This window comes from Salvelinus namaycush, chromosome 5 (genome assembly GCF_016432855.1).
Source record: "Salvelinus namaycush isolate Seneca chromosome 5, SaNama_1.0, whole genome shotgun sequence".
Taxonomy (NCBI): Eukaryota; Metazoa; Chordata; class Actinopteri; order Salmoniformes; family Salmonidae; genus Salvelinus; species Salvelinus namaycush.
The window spans coordinates 41,080,612-41,100,399 of record NC_052311.1 but is presented as its reverse complement, the minus strand read 5'-3'; the positions used below and the strand labels follow the sequence as shown (position 1 = coordinate 41,100,399).

At 41.7% G+C, this 19,788-nt stretch overlaps 1 protein-coding gene across 2 annotated transcripts in view; it reads left to right on the top strand.

Moving 5' to 3' along the window:
* Positions 1 to 8,386: 8,386 nt before the first annotated feature.
* The window catches only part of LOC120048271 (ER membrane protein complex subunit 2-like), a 61,802-nt gene continuing 50,400 nt past the window's right edge, over positions 8,387 to 19,788 (top strand). For both annotated transcript variants that reach the window (XM_038994116.1, XM_038994115.1), the window contains exons 1-2: positions 8,387 to 8,488; positions 13,590 to 13,703. In XM_038994116.1, coding sequence (XP_038850044.1) covers positions 8,449 to 8,488; positions 13,590 to 13,703 — 154 coding nt within the window. In that variant the 5' untranslated portion in view covers positions 8,387 to 8,448. The remainder of the gene's footprint in view (positions 8,489 to 13,589; positions 13,704 to 19,788) is intronic.

The following is a 19,788-nucleotide window of genomic DNA, read 5'->3' as shown; positions in this document are numbered from 1 at the left end:
ACTGCTCCTTTGTGTCCTCTGCCCATGAGTTTTCAGTAAGGCTTCTTTTTTTTTTGTTCAGTATCTTTCAGATCTTTTAATTGTATTGTTAATGTTATTGTTTTTGCGCTAATTTCACAAATGTCCCTGTAATTTGATCTCTAGATGCTCGCTAGTTTGTTATTTTGTTCAGGGAGTGATTTAAACCTTTAATTTCCTTCAACATTTTATGTTGAGCTCTCACAATCATCAGTAACTGACACACTGATCATTTTGCATTATTTTGGCCAATGGTAAACTATATTTACCCAGCCAGTTCTGAGGTGGATAAAATATTTGCCAAAGAATAGATCCATCTTTCAAAAAGACAAACATGCCTCCATTTGGCAGCCACGCGCCTCCATTTGGCTCACGTACTTGTAGGCCTAGCAGTGGCTTCACTCTGAAAATTCCTTTTTTTGTTTTATGATATAGCCTAACCTTTTTTAGGATTTGGATCACCACTGACTGAACAGCGTTCCTTTTGTGAAAATGGCACCAAATTATTTTTGCTTCCTGCTTTGACAAATTCTGCCTATTCACTTATTTGCCAGTTTTACTACTTGGGAGTCCGTCCATGAAAATGCCTGTGAAATTATTATTCATGGCTTATTATGAATAAATTACCATCTATTACTAAGTGCCTTGGTTTTACTCAGAAGAAAAGCACTGTTTAGTCTTTTATATTTTTTATGTTAAGATTTGTCTTCCTCAGTTTTTTTAATCGTAAGATATAGATATTAAGATATTTTGCCAAGTGAAAGTGTAAATATTATGACAACCAACCCTGATACGATTGGTGCTTCCCTTCCAACTTTGACAGCAGATTATATATTTGACCTATTTTGTTAATAACATACCCAACAAAACACACCATGGTACCGAAATGTACAAATTAATCTGGAGAAGGCAAAACCTAACATTTGCAAACAACAGCCAATAAATATGTTTCAACCATAGGTTAAATACCACAAGCTAAATTATAATTTACAAAGAATCTTGTGTGTGAAAGAGTGATTCAAACACAATTTTTTTGTTGTTTTCTCTTATTTCAACCAGCCTCTGTTTTTAATGAAGGCGCCCTGGGGAGTATGTTGGAAAAATCAAAGCAAGGGAATACTCTCTCCTCTTAAGATGGCATCAGTTTTCTGTTGAAGGGATTTATTTTTTCAGAAGCTATTTACATTTCCCCATAGTAGAACACTAAGGGGATACTGTGCTGGATTTGAATTATGTGGCATTGTAATAAGCCTGTGTGTAGCTGGTGTAGAGGAGTGAGGCACAGGACAGCAGATATGAGTAATACATGTAATTTACTCAAGAAATCAAAGAGACAACACAAATAATCTAGTCCACAATAACAGACCGTATTACATACAAACAATCACTCACAAACAACCATGGAGGAACAGAGGGTTAAATAATGAACAAGTAATTGGGGGATTGAAACCAGGTGTGTAAAACAAAGACAAAACAAATGGAAAATGAAAAGTGGATCGGCGATGGCTAGAAGGCCGGTGACGTCGACCGCCGAACGCCGCCCGAACAAGGAGAGGGACCGACTCCGGCGGAAGTCGTGACAGGCATGCAAATTTTATTTGATAAAAGTCATCACACAAACTACACAATTTACCCCAAATAAACATCTATCAGGTTTCAGAGTCACACTAAAAGCTGTGATCACCTTCCCTTGCTGGATCCTTTCAGCGGGTTATTTCCCTACTCTGAAAAGCAGAATTAGGCCTATGTGTTTTACAGTGAATCATACCCAATTGTGGCTTGGTGGAAGTTTTAGGAAACTGTGAGAGCTAAGGTGATTAACACATCGAGGTTCCAACTAGAGGGAAACACTTACACAGCAAATAGGGGACCTGCCCGCGTTAGTCATTTGAGGTTACTGAACCGGAGCCTTTCTTGGACCTGAACACTGCTCTGAGGTCTATAGACTTCAGGGCAGACCACATTTTGAATGTTGTTCTTTTATAGGGCTACTGTACTTTACTAATGCGCTGAGTGAGCTCAAAGCTCACAGCCCATGCTCATGTGTGCACAGTTGACATACAAAGATATATGCCCTCACTGGTGGGCTGGCTGCGACAAAGGTTTAACGTGCTATACTGCCCAAAACTAAGGTGGTCTTGCCTATCATATTGGAATCTTCTTGAATGTTGTGTTTACTCACTGTGTATGAAAATGGGTGGTAACGTGACTGCGGAAGGCAGAACTATTTTCAATAGTAGCCCTAGTAGTACCGGATGTTGCTACTTTTTTTTACTACTTCTTCTGTCTGGAAAATTTTATGCGGATTCCTCAGAATGTACTTGTGAATGCAGAATGCACGCCTACGCACTCTGCCCCTTTTTGACACTGAGAGGTGTTAGCATACATAAACGTGCACACACAATTATTTACCCCTAATTTATTATATTTTGTTCTCTCATGAGATGGGTTCCAGTCTGGACCGTCCAGAATTGGAGGGCCTAGTCCAAGTTCTTGACAGACTAGAATAGAAACTGGAACCTTGGTGCCAGACTCTGGAGACCGCACCAGGAGGTTGGGGTCAACCCAAAGCAGACCTTTCCAGCTGGAGGGCCTGACACCACACTCTCTGTCTGTGTATTGCAAGGCCCCGCTGCATGCGCCTCAGTTCAGCTTGTAGCTGTGGGGAGTTATTGTTGAAGCACAAAGTTGAACCTCCCCCTCCCCCATTGTTCTGCATCACACTCAATCTCTGTGGGGGAGGCAGGGTGGTCTCCAAATTAGCGATGGCGGCTGGGCTATATTTCTGACTGTACCTTAGTCTAGTCGAACACTGCTAAGGTGTTTCTCGGTCAACCAAGCCATGTAGGAAAGGCAAAAACACATAACTAATGAGGAGATCCCAGCAAGACACAGAAATATCACACATCCATGCTAATGAAGAAAGTGATCCAGAGTGGAGCCTTGTAAAACACTACACCAATAACTGGCTTAAATACACAGACCCACTTGCTCATTTCTGTTTCCTTTAATTAAAATGAAAAGGTTGTGAACGCTATAGGCGGAGGCCTTTGGAGACTGTGTGGGTTTGTGGCCACACATGATCCATCTGTCAGTATATCCCAGTCCAATAAAAGGATGCTGTCAGAAACAACAATATATTTCTGCATGTAGAAAAATTATCCATCTCTTGATGTGTGTGTCTTTCAGAGGAAAAATAATTTTCAGCTTTTCCTAACTGGATCAACTTAAAAGGCCAACAGTGATAAGCCAGGGATTCCATGAAAAACCTCAGCTCTGTAGTTCTCTGAACGCCTCCTCAGTCAACAATTCCAAGAGAGGGATAAAGGCAGACAGTGCCAAAGACACCCACCACCAGCCTCTCTTCTCTCTATTATCTGTCAAAAAATAAATCAAAACGATCTGAAGACAAATGCCTCTGTGCTGGATGTTGCAAAGCCAAGCATCTCCTCTCAATCTGAATGCCAGTATCTCATATGAATTTCAATTATTCTTTTAGATATGCATCACCTCGCGCGCAGTCCGTGTCAGGTTATAAATCAGCAGCCCACACTCCTAATCCAGAGCCCAATGCTGACATCAGCAGAGTCCAATTCGATGGCAGTGGGATCTGGGTTATCGACCGAGCCAGGGGGCCAGAAAACAATACAAACTCACAGGCAAGGCACCCAGTTGCACCAAGCATGGCAGAACATCTGCACAGCACATGTCCACTTTTTACACCAAGAGTAACATGTAAATACTTTTCTAACCCCAAAGAATCCTCACATGGCCACGTGTCATATTATGTCTTAGGAAACAGAGGAGAAGTTGTGTGTGTATGTGTGTGTGTGTGTGTGTGTGTGTGTGTGTGTGTGTTGTAAGGATGTATGTTCATGTGATGCTGAAATCCTGTAGTTAGTACACTTCAGTAATATTATCCACTAAAAAAAGAGAGAGAATATTTGACCCCCTCGGCCCCAACCCTACAGTACCTCACCGAACCCTGTTCCCATGCTCACTCCTCATGATATACATAGCTTGATTTCCCCTTTAGAATTATCTCTGACAACATGACATTACAGGGAATGCAGTTATCTCCGAATGTGTGGTCATGGACATTCTTACTGGAATCGAAATGTGAAATCCAATAACTCCATGATCATGCCATTTAGCAATGGCTTCCGCCAAAGAAGGGATGGGATTCATTTATACTTCTTCATCTGGATTCAGAATTTCTGGAATGATTGCAGTTACATATATTTATGTAAGTTAGTTGAAGGCTCAGAAAAAAACCAGTCTCAAAACAATTGGAGGAAAGTAGTTATGAGAGTGAACAAGAGCCATAACTTCTCTCAATGGTAAACCTCAACTCGGACTCCCGGGAGGATGTGGAAGTGATCCATGTTTCAAGCTGTAACAATAGCTTTGGGCTAAAGGTCAGACCGCTACTGCTCAGGATACCGTTACTTAGAAGTATCCTCTTTAAGGACACTCCAATTTAGGCTCTACTCAGAGTAAACTTTTTTTCCTCATCTTAATCAGTTCCAGTATAAAGTTATATGAGGAAATCAACATCCAAACATGAAAGAGGCTCTCTGCAGTAGATGACAGATTGGTCACTGTATGGGGTATCATATGTGCGTGAGAAGTCAACATTCAAAGTCTGAATCTGTATCCTTTCGTTAAGAATACAGTCACTGATAAAGGAGAAATAATGTTCCATATTGCAGCATAATATCAAGCACCTTTTATTGCTAACAAAGGTTGGCATTGAAAGATGAAACATTTCTCTCACACTATTGTTGAATTAAAATGGAAAAGTTAACTCCACTAGACTGCTCAACTACTAGGATAAAGTCAAGGAAATCTGAATTCACCTTCAAGCCTCATACTTAATCAGGGATTTAGTTGATTTTGTACCTCTAAAATGTACCCATATCTTGATGGGACATTTCATACCTGTAACGGTTCTCCTCTTCCTCTTCATCCGAAGAGGAGGAGCATGGATTGAACCAAGACGCAGCGTTGTAACTTGACATGATGAATTTATTTAACAAGACGAAAAAACACAAAAACACTTTAACAAACTACAAAACAACAAACGACGTAGACGCACCTGAACATAAGAACTTACATAACACGAAGAACGCATGAAACAGGAACAGACTACATAAACCGAACAAACGAACAAACAAACCGAAAACAGTCCCGTGTGGCGCAACGTACATAGACACAGACACAGGAGACAACCACCCACAAAAAACAGTGTGAAAACACCTACCTTAATATGACTCTCAATCAGAGGAAATGAAAACCACCTGCCTCTAATTGAGAGCCATATCAGGTCACCCTTAAACCAACATAGAAACAGAAAACATAGACTGCCCACCCAAACTCACGTCCTGACCAACTAACACATACAAAAACTAACAGAAAACAGGTCAGGAACGTGACAATACCTGTCTAAATTGCAGTGGGTTACTTGTGGGTGAACACACCTGGACATACATGGGGAATGAGTCTTTTGAGAGTCTTCTCTTGCCTGGTGATGTTAAACTTGTTTAAAATGAATTTAATGAGAAAGAACGGTGACATTAAATTCAATCCAGCAACACATAATGTACTGCATGTGGTAATACACTACTCTACTATGAGCAATCACACTACTACACTAGGTGTCAGGGGAGCCATACATCCTGAGCTTCTAACTGTGTGAGTAATGTCAATTACTTGTGCGGGCGCTGACATTGAGCTGAATATTGTTCTTGGCATTGAAACCTAGGGAGAGGGAGTGAGAGAGTGAGGTAGCTAAATTGTGATGGGCCACAGTTTTCCCGCTCTGGGCCTCTCGCACAGGCTAAGGGTGAGGTCAAAGGGTGCTACGGAGAGGAGATCATCAGAGGCAACGTGTGCTGAAGTCATCTGTATGTAGAGAGTGATTCTCAGTGAGCTGAAAGCAACTTGGTCAGACAGGGGTCGTAGTCAGCTTTCAAAGCAGACACAGCACAGCTGGCTCCAGAGGGTTAAGCCCAAACATTGTTGCTAATTGCATCTGTCTTCATTTCCCGCAACCGTATGACACCGGTGAAAAATAAAGAAAAGGCTGGAAACTAACAGGAACCGTTTCAAAACCGCAGAGCACCTAAACGCCACATCAATTATCAGGCCGTAACTGTTCATTTTAGTGATTGCCAACTCTGATTGCTTCTGTCAGAAATCAAAATATAATGCCTGTGCAGTGTTTCTACTGTAAACTTGTCTTTTTGAAGACAAGGAAAGGCGACTGAAAGGAAAAAAATATATACAGTGGACAAAACATTATGAACATGTTCTTTCCATGACATGGACTGACCAGGTGAATCCAGGTGAAAGCTACGATCCCTTATTGATGTCACTTGTTAAATCCACTTCAATCAGTGTAGACGAAGGGGAGGAGACAGATTTAAGAAGGGTTTTTAAGCCTTGATACAATTGAGATTTGGATTGTGTATGTGTGCCATTCAGAGGGGGAATGGGAATGGTAGTAGGTGCCAGCCACACCGGTTTGTGTCAAGAACTGCAACGCTGCTGGGTTTTTCATGCTCAACAGTTTCCCGTGTGTATCACGAATGGCCCATCACCAAAGGACATCCAGCCAACTTGACACAACTGTGCAAAGCATTGGAGTCAGTATGGGCCAGCATCCCCGTAGAACGCTTTCAACACTGTGTAGAGTTCATGCCCCGACGAATTGAGGCTGTTCTGAGGGCAAAAGTGAGGGGTGGGGTGCAACTCAATATTAGGAAGTTGTTATTAATGTTTTGTACACTCGGTGTATTGCCTGTCCCATGTGCCGTATGTGGGGCTCTCGGAGCATGAAAACCTACGTAAGCAGCAGTCAAGGAGCACAATTTGGGTTTTCAGAACGGTTGCTATTGATCTCTCCTCATTGTGATATTCTAGCTGAGTGACCCTCTCCAAGGTAAACAGCAGCCGTATATTGAGATTTAATCATTTTTCTTTCACTACCTCCAGATACACCTGCATCTCACGCTGCCAACGTTAAAGACAGCTTGTTAAACCTGTGCACAGTACAGAGGTCCTTTACCATCATGGCCTCATCCGCTGAGTCAGGCCCCACCGTCTTTTCTGGTCGTTGGTGCGGGTCGGGAAGAGAGCAGGGCCCTGGCAGAGAAGGGAAGGCCCTTTACCCCGAAGGACAGTGTTTGCTTGTTTTAATGTGGTCGCCTCAGTATTTTGGTTTCCAGCAAAAACCCAACCATATATCAACTGACTGCCATGTGCAGACTTGAAAATTACAAGTCCATGGATCGTTTGAGCTGAACGTAAGTTCAACCGCACATAATGTTATTTTTTGTATCCCTGACAGAGATGATGACATTTTATAGTCCTCTTGTGCACTTGTACTTGCCCAATAACAACCATGCTCTGCCTTTATACAATGGCAGTGTCCTGTAACAAAACATAGTCCTGTTGATCTCAGACAATAGAACAATAACAGAGTATCTACATTGCAGTGAGAGGTATTGGGGATGACATCAGGATTCTGAAATGTTTCTGTAAGTGAGTTTGTGTTGAGTCCACCTCAACAAGTGCGTAATGTGGTAGAGGAGTGTGGCTTGTAACTTACAAAGTCAACGACATGGGATCGACAGTCAGAGGCCCCTTGAGAGGGAAATCAAGAAAAGAAAGGGACAAATGTGCTTTCAACAAACAAGTCTTCCACTCCTGACATTCTGCTTAACCTACTTAAGAAGAAAATGAATTACACAACTAAGCATGAGACTATGAGACTATGACCCCTTTCCAGTCCTCCCTGGTAACAACCACAAATCTAACCAGGCCTCATGAAAGCTAGGTGTAAGATGAATATACATTTAGCGTGAGCAGCATTGCAGAGCTCGGAGACCTAAACCTCTAGAGAGGGCTAGCGTTACGATTCAGGGCCTGTTTTGTGGTCAGTTGGAACAAGGTAATTTTAGGCCCAGTTACATAAATAATAACTGGAGGCAGTGTGTTAATCAGCGCTGTCAGATTGAATACCTGGGTATGATGGGGGAAAGGGTCAGAGCAAGTGCATGCATTGCTTTTGTTTACATCTAGTCCTACATCCAGCACTGTCATAACTCTTATGCTAACCAGTCTGTTATGATTAATCTTCTAATTTCTATAAAAAACTGACAGTTTACACCCCACCACTCAATCACATTACACTCATGTTAATAGCAGAATAGCAGAAAAAACAATAGAAGCAGCAGAAATATTAAAGTACATAGAAATTAATAAAATACATTGAACATGTCTCAAAAATATGTTTGACTATTCTCGAGCTTGTACGTAGATTGAATGATCATTTGTTTTACACTATTCAGAGAGTAAAGGCTCAGTGAGCAGAAAGAAACAAGCCACACCCAGTTCAATGACGTTGAACCTGTGCTGCCAAGAAAGATGGCGTCGGTATCAGAAATGTACGATGTAACCTGGGAAGGTAAACACAGACGATTAAACGTTTTAATGTACTTTATGACTGAAAGGGTGCTGTTAAATCTTTGTATAATTCGACGTAGTGCATTTTAACTATCGTTCGGGGGATGTAGCTGCGTATGTCCATCTCATCAAGCCAACTGCTAACGTGTTAGCTCAGCTTGCTAACACGAGAGCCACTTGGCTAGCACATTACTTCTGCCTATCTTTCTTATTTCATTTTTTTTAGCGACGTTTGCTAGCTAACGTTAAGCATTGATTAATCTGTTATTGTTGACATTTTGTATCCCATTGTCGTAGCTAACAGTCCACAGCATGTGTGAGTTTTCAAGGATACACAGCAGGCTAAGCTAGCTAGCCAGCATAGGTACCTAACGCCTGTCAGCTGATTATAACTAAGTTAGTTAGCTAGCTAGCTACCTGCTGTCATTGTTCCGCCTCATTAGATGGCTTGCTAAAATACACGGTCTTGCAATGGATACTACTAATAGGCAGGGAAAACCTGTTTTGGTGATTTCTTGTCCATCATCAAAGTAAATCACAGCACGTTTTTGGAATCTTTCAACAGTTACCTGATTAGTTAAGTACAATGCCATTGGAAATTGTTGTAAATGCAATTTATGTACCTAAAACTGACATTTAAAATTATGCTGTAGCTGCTTCCTGTTGACTAGACATATTGATAATTAGCATATTGCCAAAATACTGTTTTAAAGTGTCCAAATCAATATGCAGAAACAGTTTGTGTGCATTGCCTTTGGAAAGTATTAATTTCCCTTGAGGTGCGTTATTTGTAAATTATTTTGTACATAATGTTTCTGCCACTGTCTCTTATGATCGAAAATAGCTTCTAGAAATCAGGACAGTGATTTACTCACCTTGTATTTAAATACTTTTTTATTTAACAATTCGGACGAGAGGGATTTACTCCTGACACCAACAAGGCCCTCATCTACCTACGTTATATAGGTATGCACGTCAGCTTTGACATCGGTTTTGCACATCGGCGTTAAACTAGACGTTGGGCCGATGTGCTTAGGATATATTGTGCATCCTTAGTACATACCCCAACAAGAAGCCAAGGATTACAGGCAACATCCGCACTGAGCTAAAGGGTAGAGCTGCCATTTTCAAGGGGCGGAACTCTAACCCGGAAGCTTATAAGAAATCCCGCTATGCCCTCCGCCGAACCAGCAAACAGGCGAAGAGTCAATACAGGACTAAGATCAAATCGTACTACACCGGCCCCAATGCTCGTCAGATGTGGCATGGCTTGCAAACTATTACAGACTACAAAGGGAAGCACAGCCGCGAGCTGCCCAGTGACACGAACCTACCAGACGAGTTAAATGACTTCTATGCTCACTTCGAGGCAAGTAACACTGAAACATGCATGAGAGCATCAACTGTTCCGGATGACTGTGTGATCACACTCTCCGCAGCCGATGTGAGTAAGACCATTGAACAGGTCAACATTCACAAGGTGGCGGGACCAGACGGATTACCAGGACGTGTACTCCGAGCATGTGCAGACCAACTGGCAAGTGTCTTCACTGACATGTTCAACCTCTCCCTGTCAGTCTGTAATACCAACATGTTTCAAGCAGACCACCATAGTCCCTGTGCCCAAGAACACTAAGGTAACCTGCCTAAATGACTACCGCCTCGTCGCACTCACGTCTGTAGCCACGAAGTGCTTTGAAATGCTGGTCATGGCCCACAACAACACCATTATCCCAGAAGCCCTAGACCCACTCCAATTTGCATAACGCCCCAACAGTTCCACAGATCATGCAATCTCTATTGCACTCCACAATGCCCTTTCCCACCTGGACGAAAGGAACACCTATGTGAGAATGCTATTCGACAACAGTTCAGAGTTCAACACCACAGTACACTCAAAGCTCATCACTCAGCTAAGGACCCTAGGACTAACACATCCCTCTGCAACTGGATCCTGGACATCCTGACAGGCCGCCCCCAGGTGGTAAGGGTAGGTAACAACACATCCGCCACGCTGATCCTTAACATGCGGGCGCCTCAGGATTGCGTGCTCATTCCCCACCTGTACTCCCTGTTCACTCATGACTGCATGGCCAGGAACGACTCCCAACACGATCATTAAGTTTACTGATAACACAACAGTGGTAGGCCTGATCACCAACAACGATGAGACAGCCTATAGGGAGGAGGTCCGAGACCTGGCTGTGTGGTGCCTGGACAACTCCCTCAACGTGATCAAGACAAAGGAGATGATTGTGGACTACAGGAAAATGAGGACAGAGTACGCCCCCATTCTCATCGACAGGGCTGTAGTGGAGCAGGTTGAGAGCTTCAAGTTCCTTGGTGTCCACATCACCAACAAACTGCCATGGTCCAAGCACACTAAGACCGTCGTGAAGAGGTCACGACAATGCCTATTCCCCCTTAGGAGACTGAAAAGATTTGGCATGGGTCCTCAGATCCTCAAAAAGTTCTACAGCTGCGCAATCGAAGCATCCTGACTGGTCGCATCACTGCCTGGTATGGCAACTGCTTGGCCTCTGACCGCAAGGCACTACAGAGGGTAGTGCGTACGGCCCAGTACATCACCGGGGCAAAGCTTCCGGTGATGTAATGGCTTGAGTCAATAAGTATTCATCCCCTTTGTTATGGCAAGCCTAAATAAGTTCAGGAGTAAAAATTTGTTTAAGTTGCATGGACACTGTGTGCAATAATAGTGTTTAACATGATTTTTTAAATTACTACCTCATCTCTGTACCCCACATACAATTATCTTACAGATTCAACCACAAAGACCAGGGAGGTTTCCCAATGCCTCGCAAAGAAGGGCACCTATTGGTTGATGGGTAAAAAGAGAAAAAAAGCAGACACTGAATATCCATTTGAGCATGGTGACTTTAAAACAGTTACAGAGTTTAATGGCTGTCATAGGAGAAAACAGGATGGATCAACAACATTTTATTTACTTCACAATACTAACCTAATTGACAGAGTGAAAAGAAGGAAGCCTGTACAGAATAAAAAAATATTACAAAACATGCATCAGGGCTTTTTGAGTTTGATAATGAAAAAATTATCACATTTCGGTTTTGTTTGTTTTTAGACTTTAAATTCACTATGCATTATGTGGGTTGAATTCTGTAACACAGAATAAAACAATTAAACTCCCATGATGGTAGTGACTACCCATTACTGCTTACCACATATTAACCATTTATTCACATTACATTGCTTAAAATATTTCAGTTGTGTATATTACATGTGTTTTATTTGATGACTTTATTTATTTTCAAGTCATCTCATCTCTATAGAGCTGCTGCCTATGCTGTCTGACAAAATCACTTTTTGTAGTTCTTCAAAGTAAATAAGGCATACTTTTATGACAGCTGAATACCAACTATCAATCACTTAGATCATGTATTATCAGTTAGAGAACTCACAAAGCAGCAACTGCGCTTTATCACCTCACGATCGCACATTCTTCTCTCTTCCGTAGCAGGCGAAAAGAAACAGGATGCACAATGGATTATGGTCATTGTTGTTAATTACCACTTTTTATGTGCTAAACTATGTAGAATATGGGCCTGTTGGAAACTACAACTTCCTACTACATCACACAGTTAGGGCTTGGTCCGATTATCTCTAGAGAAACTGTGCGATGTACGCAATGAGCTCACAGGAAAAAAACGAATGTAAAGTAATACTGCAACAAATGTGGCAAAGTAATTAATTAACTTGTCCTGAATTCAAAGTGTTATGTTTGAGGCAAATCCAATACAACAGATTACTGAGTACCATGAACCGTACTTTAAAGCATTGTGGTGGCTGCATCATGTTATGGGTATGCTTGTAATCGTTAAGGACCGGGGAGTTTTTCAGGATAAAAAGAAACAAAATGGAGCTAAATCCTTGTCAGATTTTCTGTTTGTAAATTCAGTGTTTCGCTCTCGGAGTGTACACTGGACGCTCTGGCTGAGTAGGGTTGATCCGAGCGTTCTGACCTCACAACGGCAGTCAAGCACCCAAGCTAACGTTGGCTACTTCCAGACACAAATGAGAATCTCACTGACCATTTTACTCGCCCTAGCAGACCTGGTTAGGATGTTATCCAGAGCGTTGGTAACTGTGCTGCAGGCAACAATTTAAATTTTCGCATTACCGGCGTTTACTGACGTTTTACCAACGTTTACTGACACCGGCCATATTCAGCGGATGTTGAGCGTTAGTAAATTCATCAGTTATTCTGTCGGAATAGATAGCCAGAGTGAATCTACGAACACACCCCTTGTTTGGTCAGCGTTGTGTCAAGTCACTCCGGTTCACACTGACTATGGCGTGTGCAGAAAGTAGCCCACCAGCTGATCTGTCGATAGTGCCTGCTAAATTTGGGTCATCAATGTTGTTGAGAAAAGTAGCAAAACTTTTGTAGTTCTCGATGGCAAATGTTATATCTTTCAAAAACGGCACGGTAGAAAGGACTGTCACAGCTCACGTTATAGACAGAAGCATGCTACATGGCCGACCAATCCAAACCCGTCTCCAGGCATGTCCAGCCCATCCATTATCTCAGCCAAACTAATTGAACAGTCCAGGTGTGCAAAGCTATATAGGCTTACCCAGAAACACTCACAGCTGTAATTGCTGCCAAATGTGATTCAAACATGTATTGACTCAGGGTACTTATGTAGTCAAGATATATATATTTTTATTTTTCAATATTTTACAAAATGTACATTTTTATTTTGTGTTGATTGTTGACAAAAAAATGACAAATCCATTTTAATTCCACACAATAAAATACTTTCTGATGGCACTGTATGTCAGGAACCAGTAGGTAGCCCAGATTTTAGAGGTGGACCAGTAACCAGAAAAAGTGTGCACTGAACTGCGTACTAGAGTAGAGGGCTGCTGGGTCAGGATCATTACCATCCACTACCTTTGTGCTATTGAGCAAGTTAACCCAATTGCTCCAGGGGCTGGTGGTGTGCTGCTCACTCTTGTGTGTGTGTGCGCTCTACCTGATTCAATATGATGTTATATGAAAGCATGTAATTTTTATATTGCCTGAATCCTGAGAAATGTTTCGATAATTGTGTTCACAGAAATGAGAGACAAGCTGCGGAAGTGGAGGGAGGATAACCACAGAAACAGTGAGCAAATCGTGGATGTTGGTGAAGAATTAATAAATGAGCATGCGTCCAAACTTGGAGATGACAGTAAGTGCATTAAATCACGAGTCACATCAGACCAATTTCTAATGCTGTTGTAGTAGGCAGAATCTCTTTGTACACAATGATCCACAACACTAGCCATCCATCACAAGATGTTTGGGAGACACCAACTTCATTTGTCAATTTGGTTCCATTCTTGATTTATTTTATTAATTGAAGAAAAAGTAGCGTTATAATAGGACGGATTTGAACTACATGTCGACCGATTAATCGGAATGGCCAATTTAATTAGGGCCGATTTTCAAGTTTTCATAACAATCGGTAATCGGTATTTTTGGACGCCGATTTTTTTTTTTTTTAATGTATTTTTATTTAACTAGGCAAGTCAGTTATGAACACGTTCTTATTTTCAATGACGGCCTAGGAACGGTGGGTTAACTGCCTTGTTCAGGGGCAGAACGACAGATTTTTACCTTGTCAGCTCAGGGATTCAATTTTGCAACCATCCGGTTACTAGTCCAACGCTCTAACCACCTGCCTTACATTGCACTCCACGAGGCGCCTGCATGGCAGGCTGACTACCTGTTATGTGAGGGCAGCAAGAAGCCAAGGTAAGTTGCTAGCTAGCATTAAACTTATCTTATAAAAAATAATCAATCTTAACATAATCACTAGTTAACTACACATGGTTGATGATATTACTAGTTTATCTAGCGTGTCCTGCATTGCATATAATCGATGCGGTGCCTGTTAATTTCTCATTGAATCACAGCATACTTCACCAAACGGGTGATGATTGAACAAGCTCATTCATGAAAAAAACACTCGTTGCACCAATGTGTACCTAACCATAAACATCAACTCCTTTCTTTAAAATCAATACACAAGTATACATTTTTAAACCTGCATATTTAGTTAATATTGCCTGCTAACATGAATTTCTTATAACTATGGAAATTGTGTCACTTGTCTTGCGTTCCGTGCAAGCAGTCAGGGTATATGCAGCAGTTTGGGACGCCTGGCTGTTTGCGAACTGTGTGAAGACCATTTCTTCCTAACAAAGACCGTAATTAATTTGCCAGAATTTAACATAATTATGACATAACATTGAAGGTTGTACAATGTAACAGCAATATTTAGACTTAGGGATGCCATCCGTTAGATAAAATACGTAACGGTTCCGTATTTCACTGAAAGAATAAACGTTTTGTTTTCGAAATGATAGTTTCCGGATTCGACCATATTAATGACCTACGGCTCGTATTTCTTTGTGTTATTATTTAATAATTAAGTCTATAAAGCAAATAAAGCAGTCTGACTGAGCGATGGTAGGCAGCAGCAGGCTCGTAAGCATTCATTCAAACAGCACTTTCGTGCGTTTTGCCAGCAGCTCTTCCCTGTGCTTCAAGCATTGAGCTGTTTATGACTTCAAGCCTAACAACTCCCGAGATTAGGCTGGTGTAGCCGATGTGAAATGGCTAGCTAGTTAGCGGGGTGCGCGCTAATAGCGTTTCAATCGGTAACGTCACTCGCTCTGAGACCTTGAAGTAGTTGTTCTCCTTGCTCTGCAAGGGCCGGGGCTTTTGTGGAGCGATGGGTAACGATGCTTCGAGGGTGGCTGTTGTCGATGTGTTCCTGGTTCGAGCCCAGGTAGGGGCGAGGAGAGGGACGGAAGCTATACTGTTACACTGGCAATACTAAAGTGCCTATAAGAACATCCAATAGTCAAAGGTATATGAAATACAAATGGTATAGAGAGAAATAGTCCTATAATTCCTATAATAACTACAACCTAAAACTTCTGGGAATACTACCTGGGAATATTGAAGACTCATATTAAAAGAACCACCAGCTTTCATATGTTCTCATGTTCTGAGCAAGGAACTTAAACGTTTAGCTTATTTACATGGCACATATTGCACTTTTACTTTCTTCTCCAACACTTTTTGTTTTTGCATTATTTAAACCAAATTGAACATGTTTCATTATTTATTTGAGGCTAGATTTTATTGATGTATTATATTAAGTACAAATAAAAGTGTTCATTCAGTATTGTTGTAATTGTCATTATTACAAATAAATAAAAATATAAAATTGGCCGATTTAATCGGTATCGGCTTTTTTGATCCTCCAATAATCGGTATCGGCGTCGAAAAATTATAATCGGTCGACCTCTCATGTGAACTTTGATGTAGCCTAGACGAGGTGATGTATAGTGTTTTCAGGCATCAAAGACATACACAAAGCCAACATTTACAGTCAGGCAGCATGTTCAATATAGACAACATTTAGTGGCAGGATGGGAAATTAATTAATAGACTGTATTCTCAGTCTAACAGAACATGCAATTACTACCATCTAGATTTAATATAGACTACTATGGTTTGTGGTTTCACTGCAACATGATTGCTAGAACAGGTTGTACAGTAGGCCTGTGACTGATTTGGTCTTGTCACAGTTCTCTGCTCATGAAAACAAGGAAGGGCATCAATCTCTTAAATGACTGGTTGTCCAATGATTCATTAATTCAGTATGGAATCAAGGAGTACTGACTGTTCTTTTGTACAGGCATAGAATAACAGGGAACCAAACTGAGCTCATAAGGATACTGCTGGAGAGATGATTCGGCCTGTGTTATGCTGCGAAGACATTGTATACATGTAGTCCTTTACTCAGTACTTTTTTGAAGCACATTTGGCAGCGGTTACAGCCTCGAGTCTTCTTGGGTATGACGCTACAAGCTTGGCACTCCTGTATTTGGGGAGTTTCTCCCATTCTTCTTTGCAGATCCTTTCAAGCTCTGTCAGGTTGGATGGGGATCGTCGCTGCACAGCTATTTTCAGGTGTCTCCAGAGATGTTTGATCGGGTTCAAGTCCGGGCTCTGGCCGGGCCACTCATGGACATTGAGACTTGTCCCGAAGCCACTCCTGCGTTGTGTTGGCTGTGAGCTTAGGGTCATTGTCCTGTTGGAAGGTGAACCTTCTCCCCAGTTTGAGGCCCTGTGCGCTCTGGAGTAGGAGTTTTCATCAAGGTTCCCTCTGTACTTTCATCCGTTCATCTTTCCTTTGATCCTGACTAGTCTCCCAGTCCCTGCAACTGAAAAACATCCCCACAGAATGATGCTGCCATCACCATGCTTCACCATAGGGATGGTGCCAGGTTTCCTCCAGACATGACCCTTGGCATTCAGGCCAAAGAGTTCAATCTTGGTTTCATCAGACCAGATAATCTTGTTTCTCATGGTCAGTCTTTCGGTGCCTTTTGGCAAACTCCAAGCGAGCTGTCGTGCCTTTTACTGAGGAGTGGCTTCCGTCTGGCCACTCTACCATAAATGCCTGATTGGTGGAATGTTGCTGGAATGTGGAATGTGGAGATGGTTGACCTATTGCAAAGTTCTCTCATCTCCACAGAGGTACTCTGGAGCTCTGTCAGTGACCAGCCACTGGGGAGCCAGGCCCAGCCAATCAGCATGCGTTTGTCCCCACAAAAGGGCTTTATTAAAGACAGAAATTCTCCTCAGCTATCCCCCCCCAGACGATCCGGTTGGACAAACTGCCAAATTCTCTAAAACGACGTTGAAGGCAGTTTGTGGTAGAGAGATTGACATTCTTGTGGCATTGTGTTGTGTGACATCTGCACATTTTAGTGACCTTTTTATTGTTCCCCAGCACAATATGTGTGTGATCATGCTGTTTAATCAGCTTCTTGATATGCCACGCCTGTCAGGTGGATGGATTATCTTGGCAAAGGAGATATGCTTACTAACAGGGATGTAAACATGTGAATGGTGGTGTGCTCAGCCCTCCATTTCCTGTAGTCCGTGATCAGCTCCTTTGTCTTGCGGACATTGAGGGAGAGGTTGTTGTCCTGGCACCACACTGCCAGGTCTCTGACCACCTCCCTATAGACTGTCGTTGTCGGTGATTAGGCCTACCACTGTTTTCATCAGCAAACTTAATGACGGTGTTGGAGTCATGCACTTCTTCTTGTAACTATTTTTTGAGCATTGGTAACGTGTCTGGCTCTGGCACTTTGAATGCCTAGTTCTCGCCTCGGAAAGCTTACACTGCCCACCCAAGACGCCACAATATTGATACCTTTCTCATGTAATTTGATCGATTTGTTTGTCAAAATCAATTTGTGGACCAGGAAAGGGGCTGTTTGGGCCTCAATACAGTGCCTTCAGAAAGTATTCACACCCCTTGACTTTTTCCACTTTTTGTTGTTTTACAGTCTGAATTTAAAATAGATTCAAATGGGTTACTGTGTGTAGGCCAGTGACCAAAAATCCCATCATGTCAAAGTGGAATTATGTTTTTCAATAAAGGCTGAAATGGCATGAGTCAATAACTATTCAGCCCCTTTGTTATGGCAAGCCTAAATAAGATCAGGAATACAAGTTTGCTTAACAAGTCATATTCAGTGGCAAGGAAAATATGTGAACCATTGGTCATAACATTTTATCTGATCTTCATCTAATTCACAACAATAGGCAAACAGTCTGCTTAGACTAAGAACACACAAACAATTATATGTTTTCATGTTTTGACCACACCGTGTAAACATTCACAGTGCAGGGTGGGAAAAGTGTGTGAACAATTGTATTTAATAATTGGTTGACCCTCCTATGGCAGCAATAACCTCAACCAAATCTTTTCTGTAGTTGCGGATCAGACCTGCGCAATGGTCAGGAGGAATTTTGGACCGTTCCTCTTTGCAAAACTGTTTCAGTTAAGCAATATTCTTGGGATGTCTGATGTGAACCGCTTTCTTGAGGTTATGCCGCAGCGTCTCAATCGTGTTGAGGTCAGGACTCTGGGCCACTCCATATTTTCATTTGAAGCCATTCTGTTGTTTTAACTTATTTGTTTTGGGCCGTTGTCCTGTTGCATCACCCAACTTCTGTTGAGCTTCAATTGGCGGACAGATAGCATTATGTTCTCCTGCAAAATGTCTTGATAAACTTGAGTTCATTTTTCCGTCAATGATAGCAAGCTGTCCAGGCCCTGAGGCAGCAAAGCAGCCCCAAACCATGATGCTTCCTCCACCATACTTTACAGTTGGAATGAGGTTTTGATGTTGGTGTGCTGTGCCTTTCTTTTCTCCACACATAGTGTTGTGTGTTCCTTCCAAACAATTCTACTTTAGTTTAATCTGTCCACAGAATATTTTTCCAGTAGCGCTGTGGCACATTCAGGTGCGCCAAAAAGGACATTGTCGAAGTTTAAAATGAAGAGAAGGGAGAGCTAGAAATGTAATGTTTGGAAAATATTTGGTGAAGTGGTAAGAGGATGATAGCAGTGCCAGCTATGTTGTGTGATGATTTTGAAGCACTATACAAATTCAACAGTCATAAGATGGGACTTCAAATAGGCCTATGGCATGTCAAGGGAACTGTGGTCTACTGTTTAAATGTGTTGAATGGAAACTGAAATCTGGACACTGTCTGTAAGTCTATAACCTCGCCACATAGCCTTATAACTCGTGCAGAATTAAGCATTTCTTGCAGGACAATTATACACCAAATGTAGGCAAAATTTGAACTTGGGAACAGGAGTGAGAAATATGATTTCTTTATTTCTGTATCTTGAGAGAATGCAATGCTCAATTATATACCATCTGTAGAGGTGCTGTCTTTATCATAAAAGTTGATTTGTATTTCAATCACATAAAATATGCACCAAAGCTGACCTGAAATCTTAAGTCTCTTTCACAGCTTTCTTTTTCCTTACATCCGGTCAAACTGATGCCATTTGGACATTTAGCTTTATTGTATTTTTTTTTAACGTTGTATTTTCTCCCCAGTTCCTAAACGTATTTGCTCTGTGAATGACCGAGAGAACTTTACTGGTGTCAACTAGATTGAAGCATTCATTCTATCGATATATGACATTATTCTGTTGAGCAAGGGTTTATTTAGTCTTCTAGGGCAACATAAAATGACAAAAGAGAAGCTACATGTATCTAATTATAGACAAGTTGACTAACAAATAGCTAACCAAAATGTTGAAAATTACATGCAGAAACACATCTAAATCAGGCAAAACTAAATTCTGCACCCCCTGTCAAAAAATAATTCTGCTGTCTCTGACTGTAGCCTATAGCGCTTTTTCTATATTTGTGTGTTAG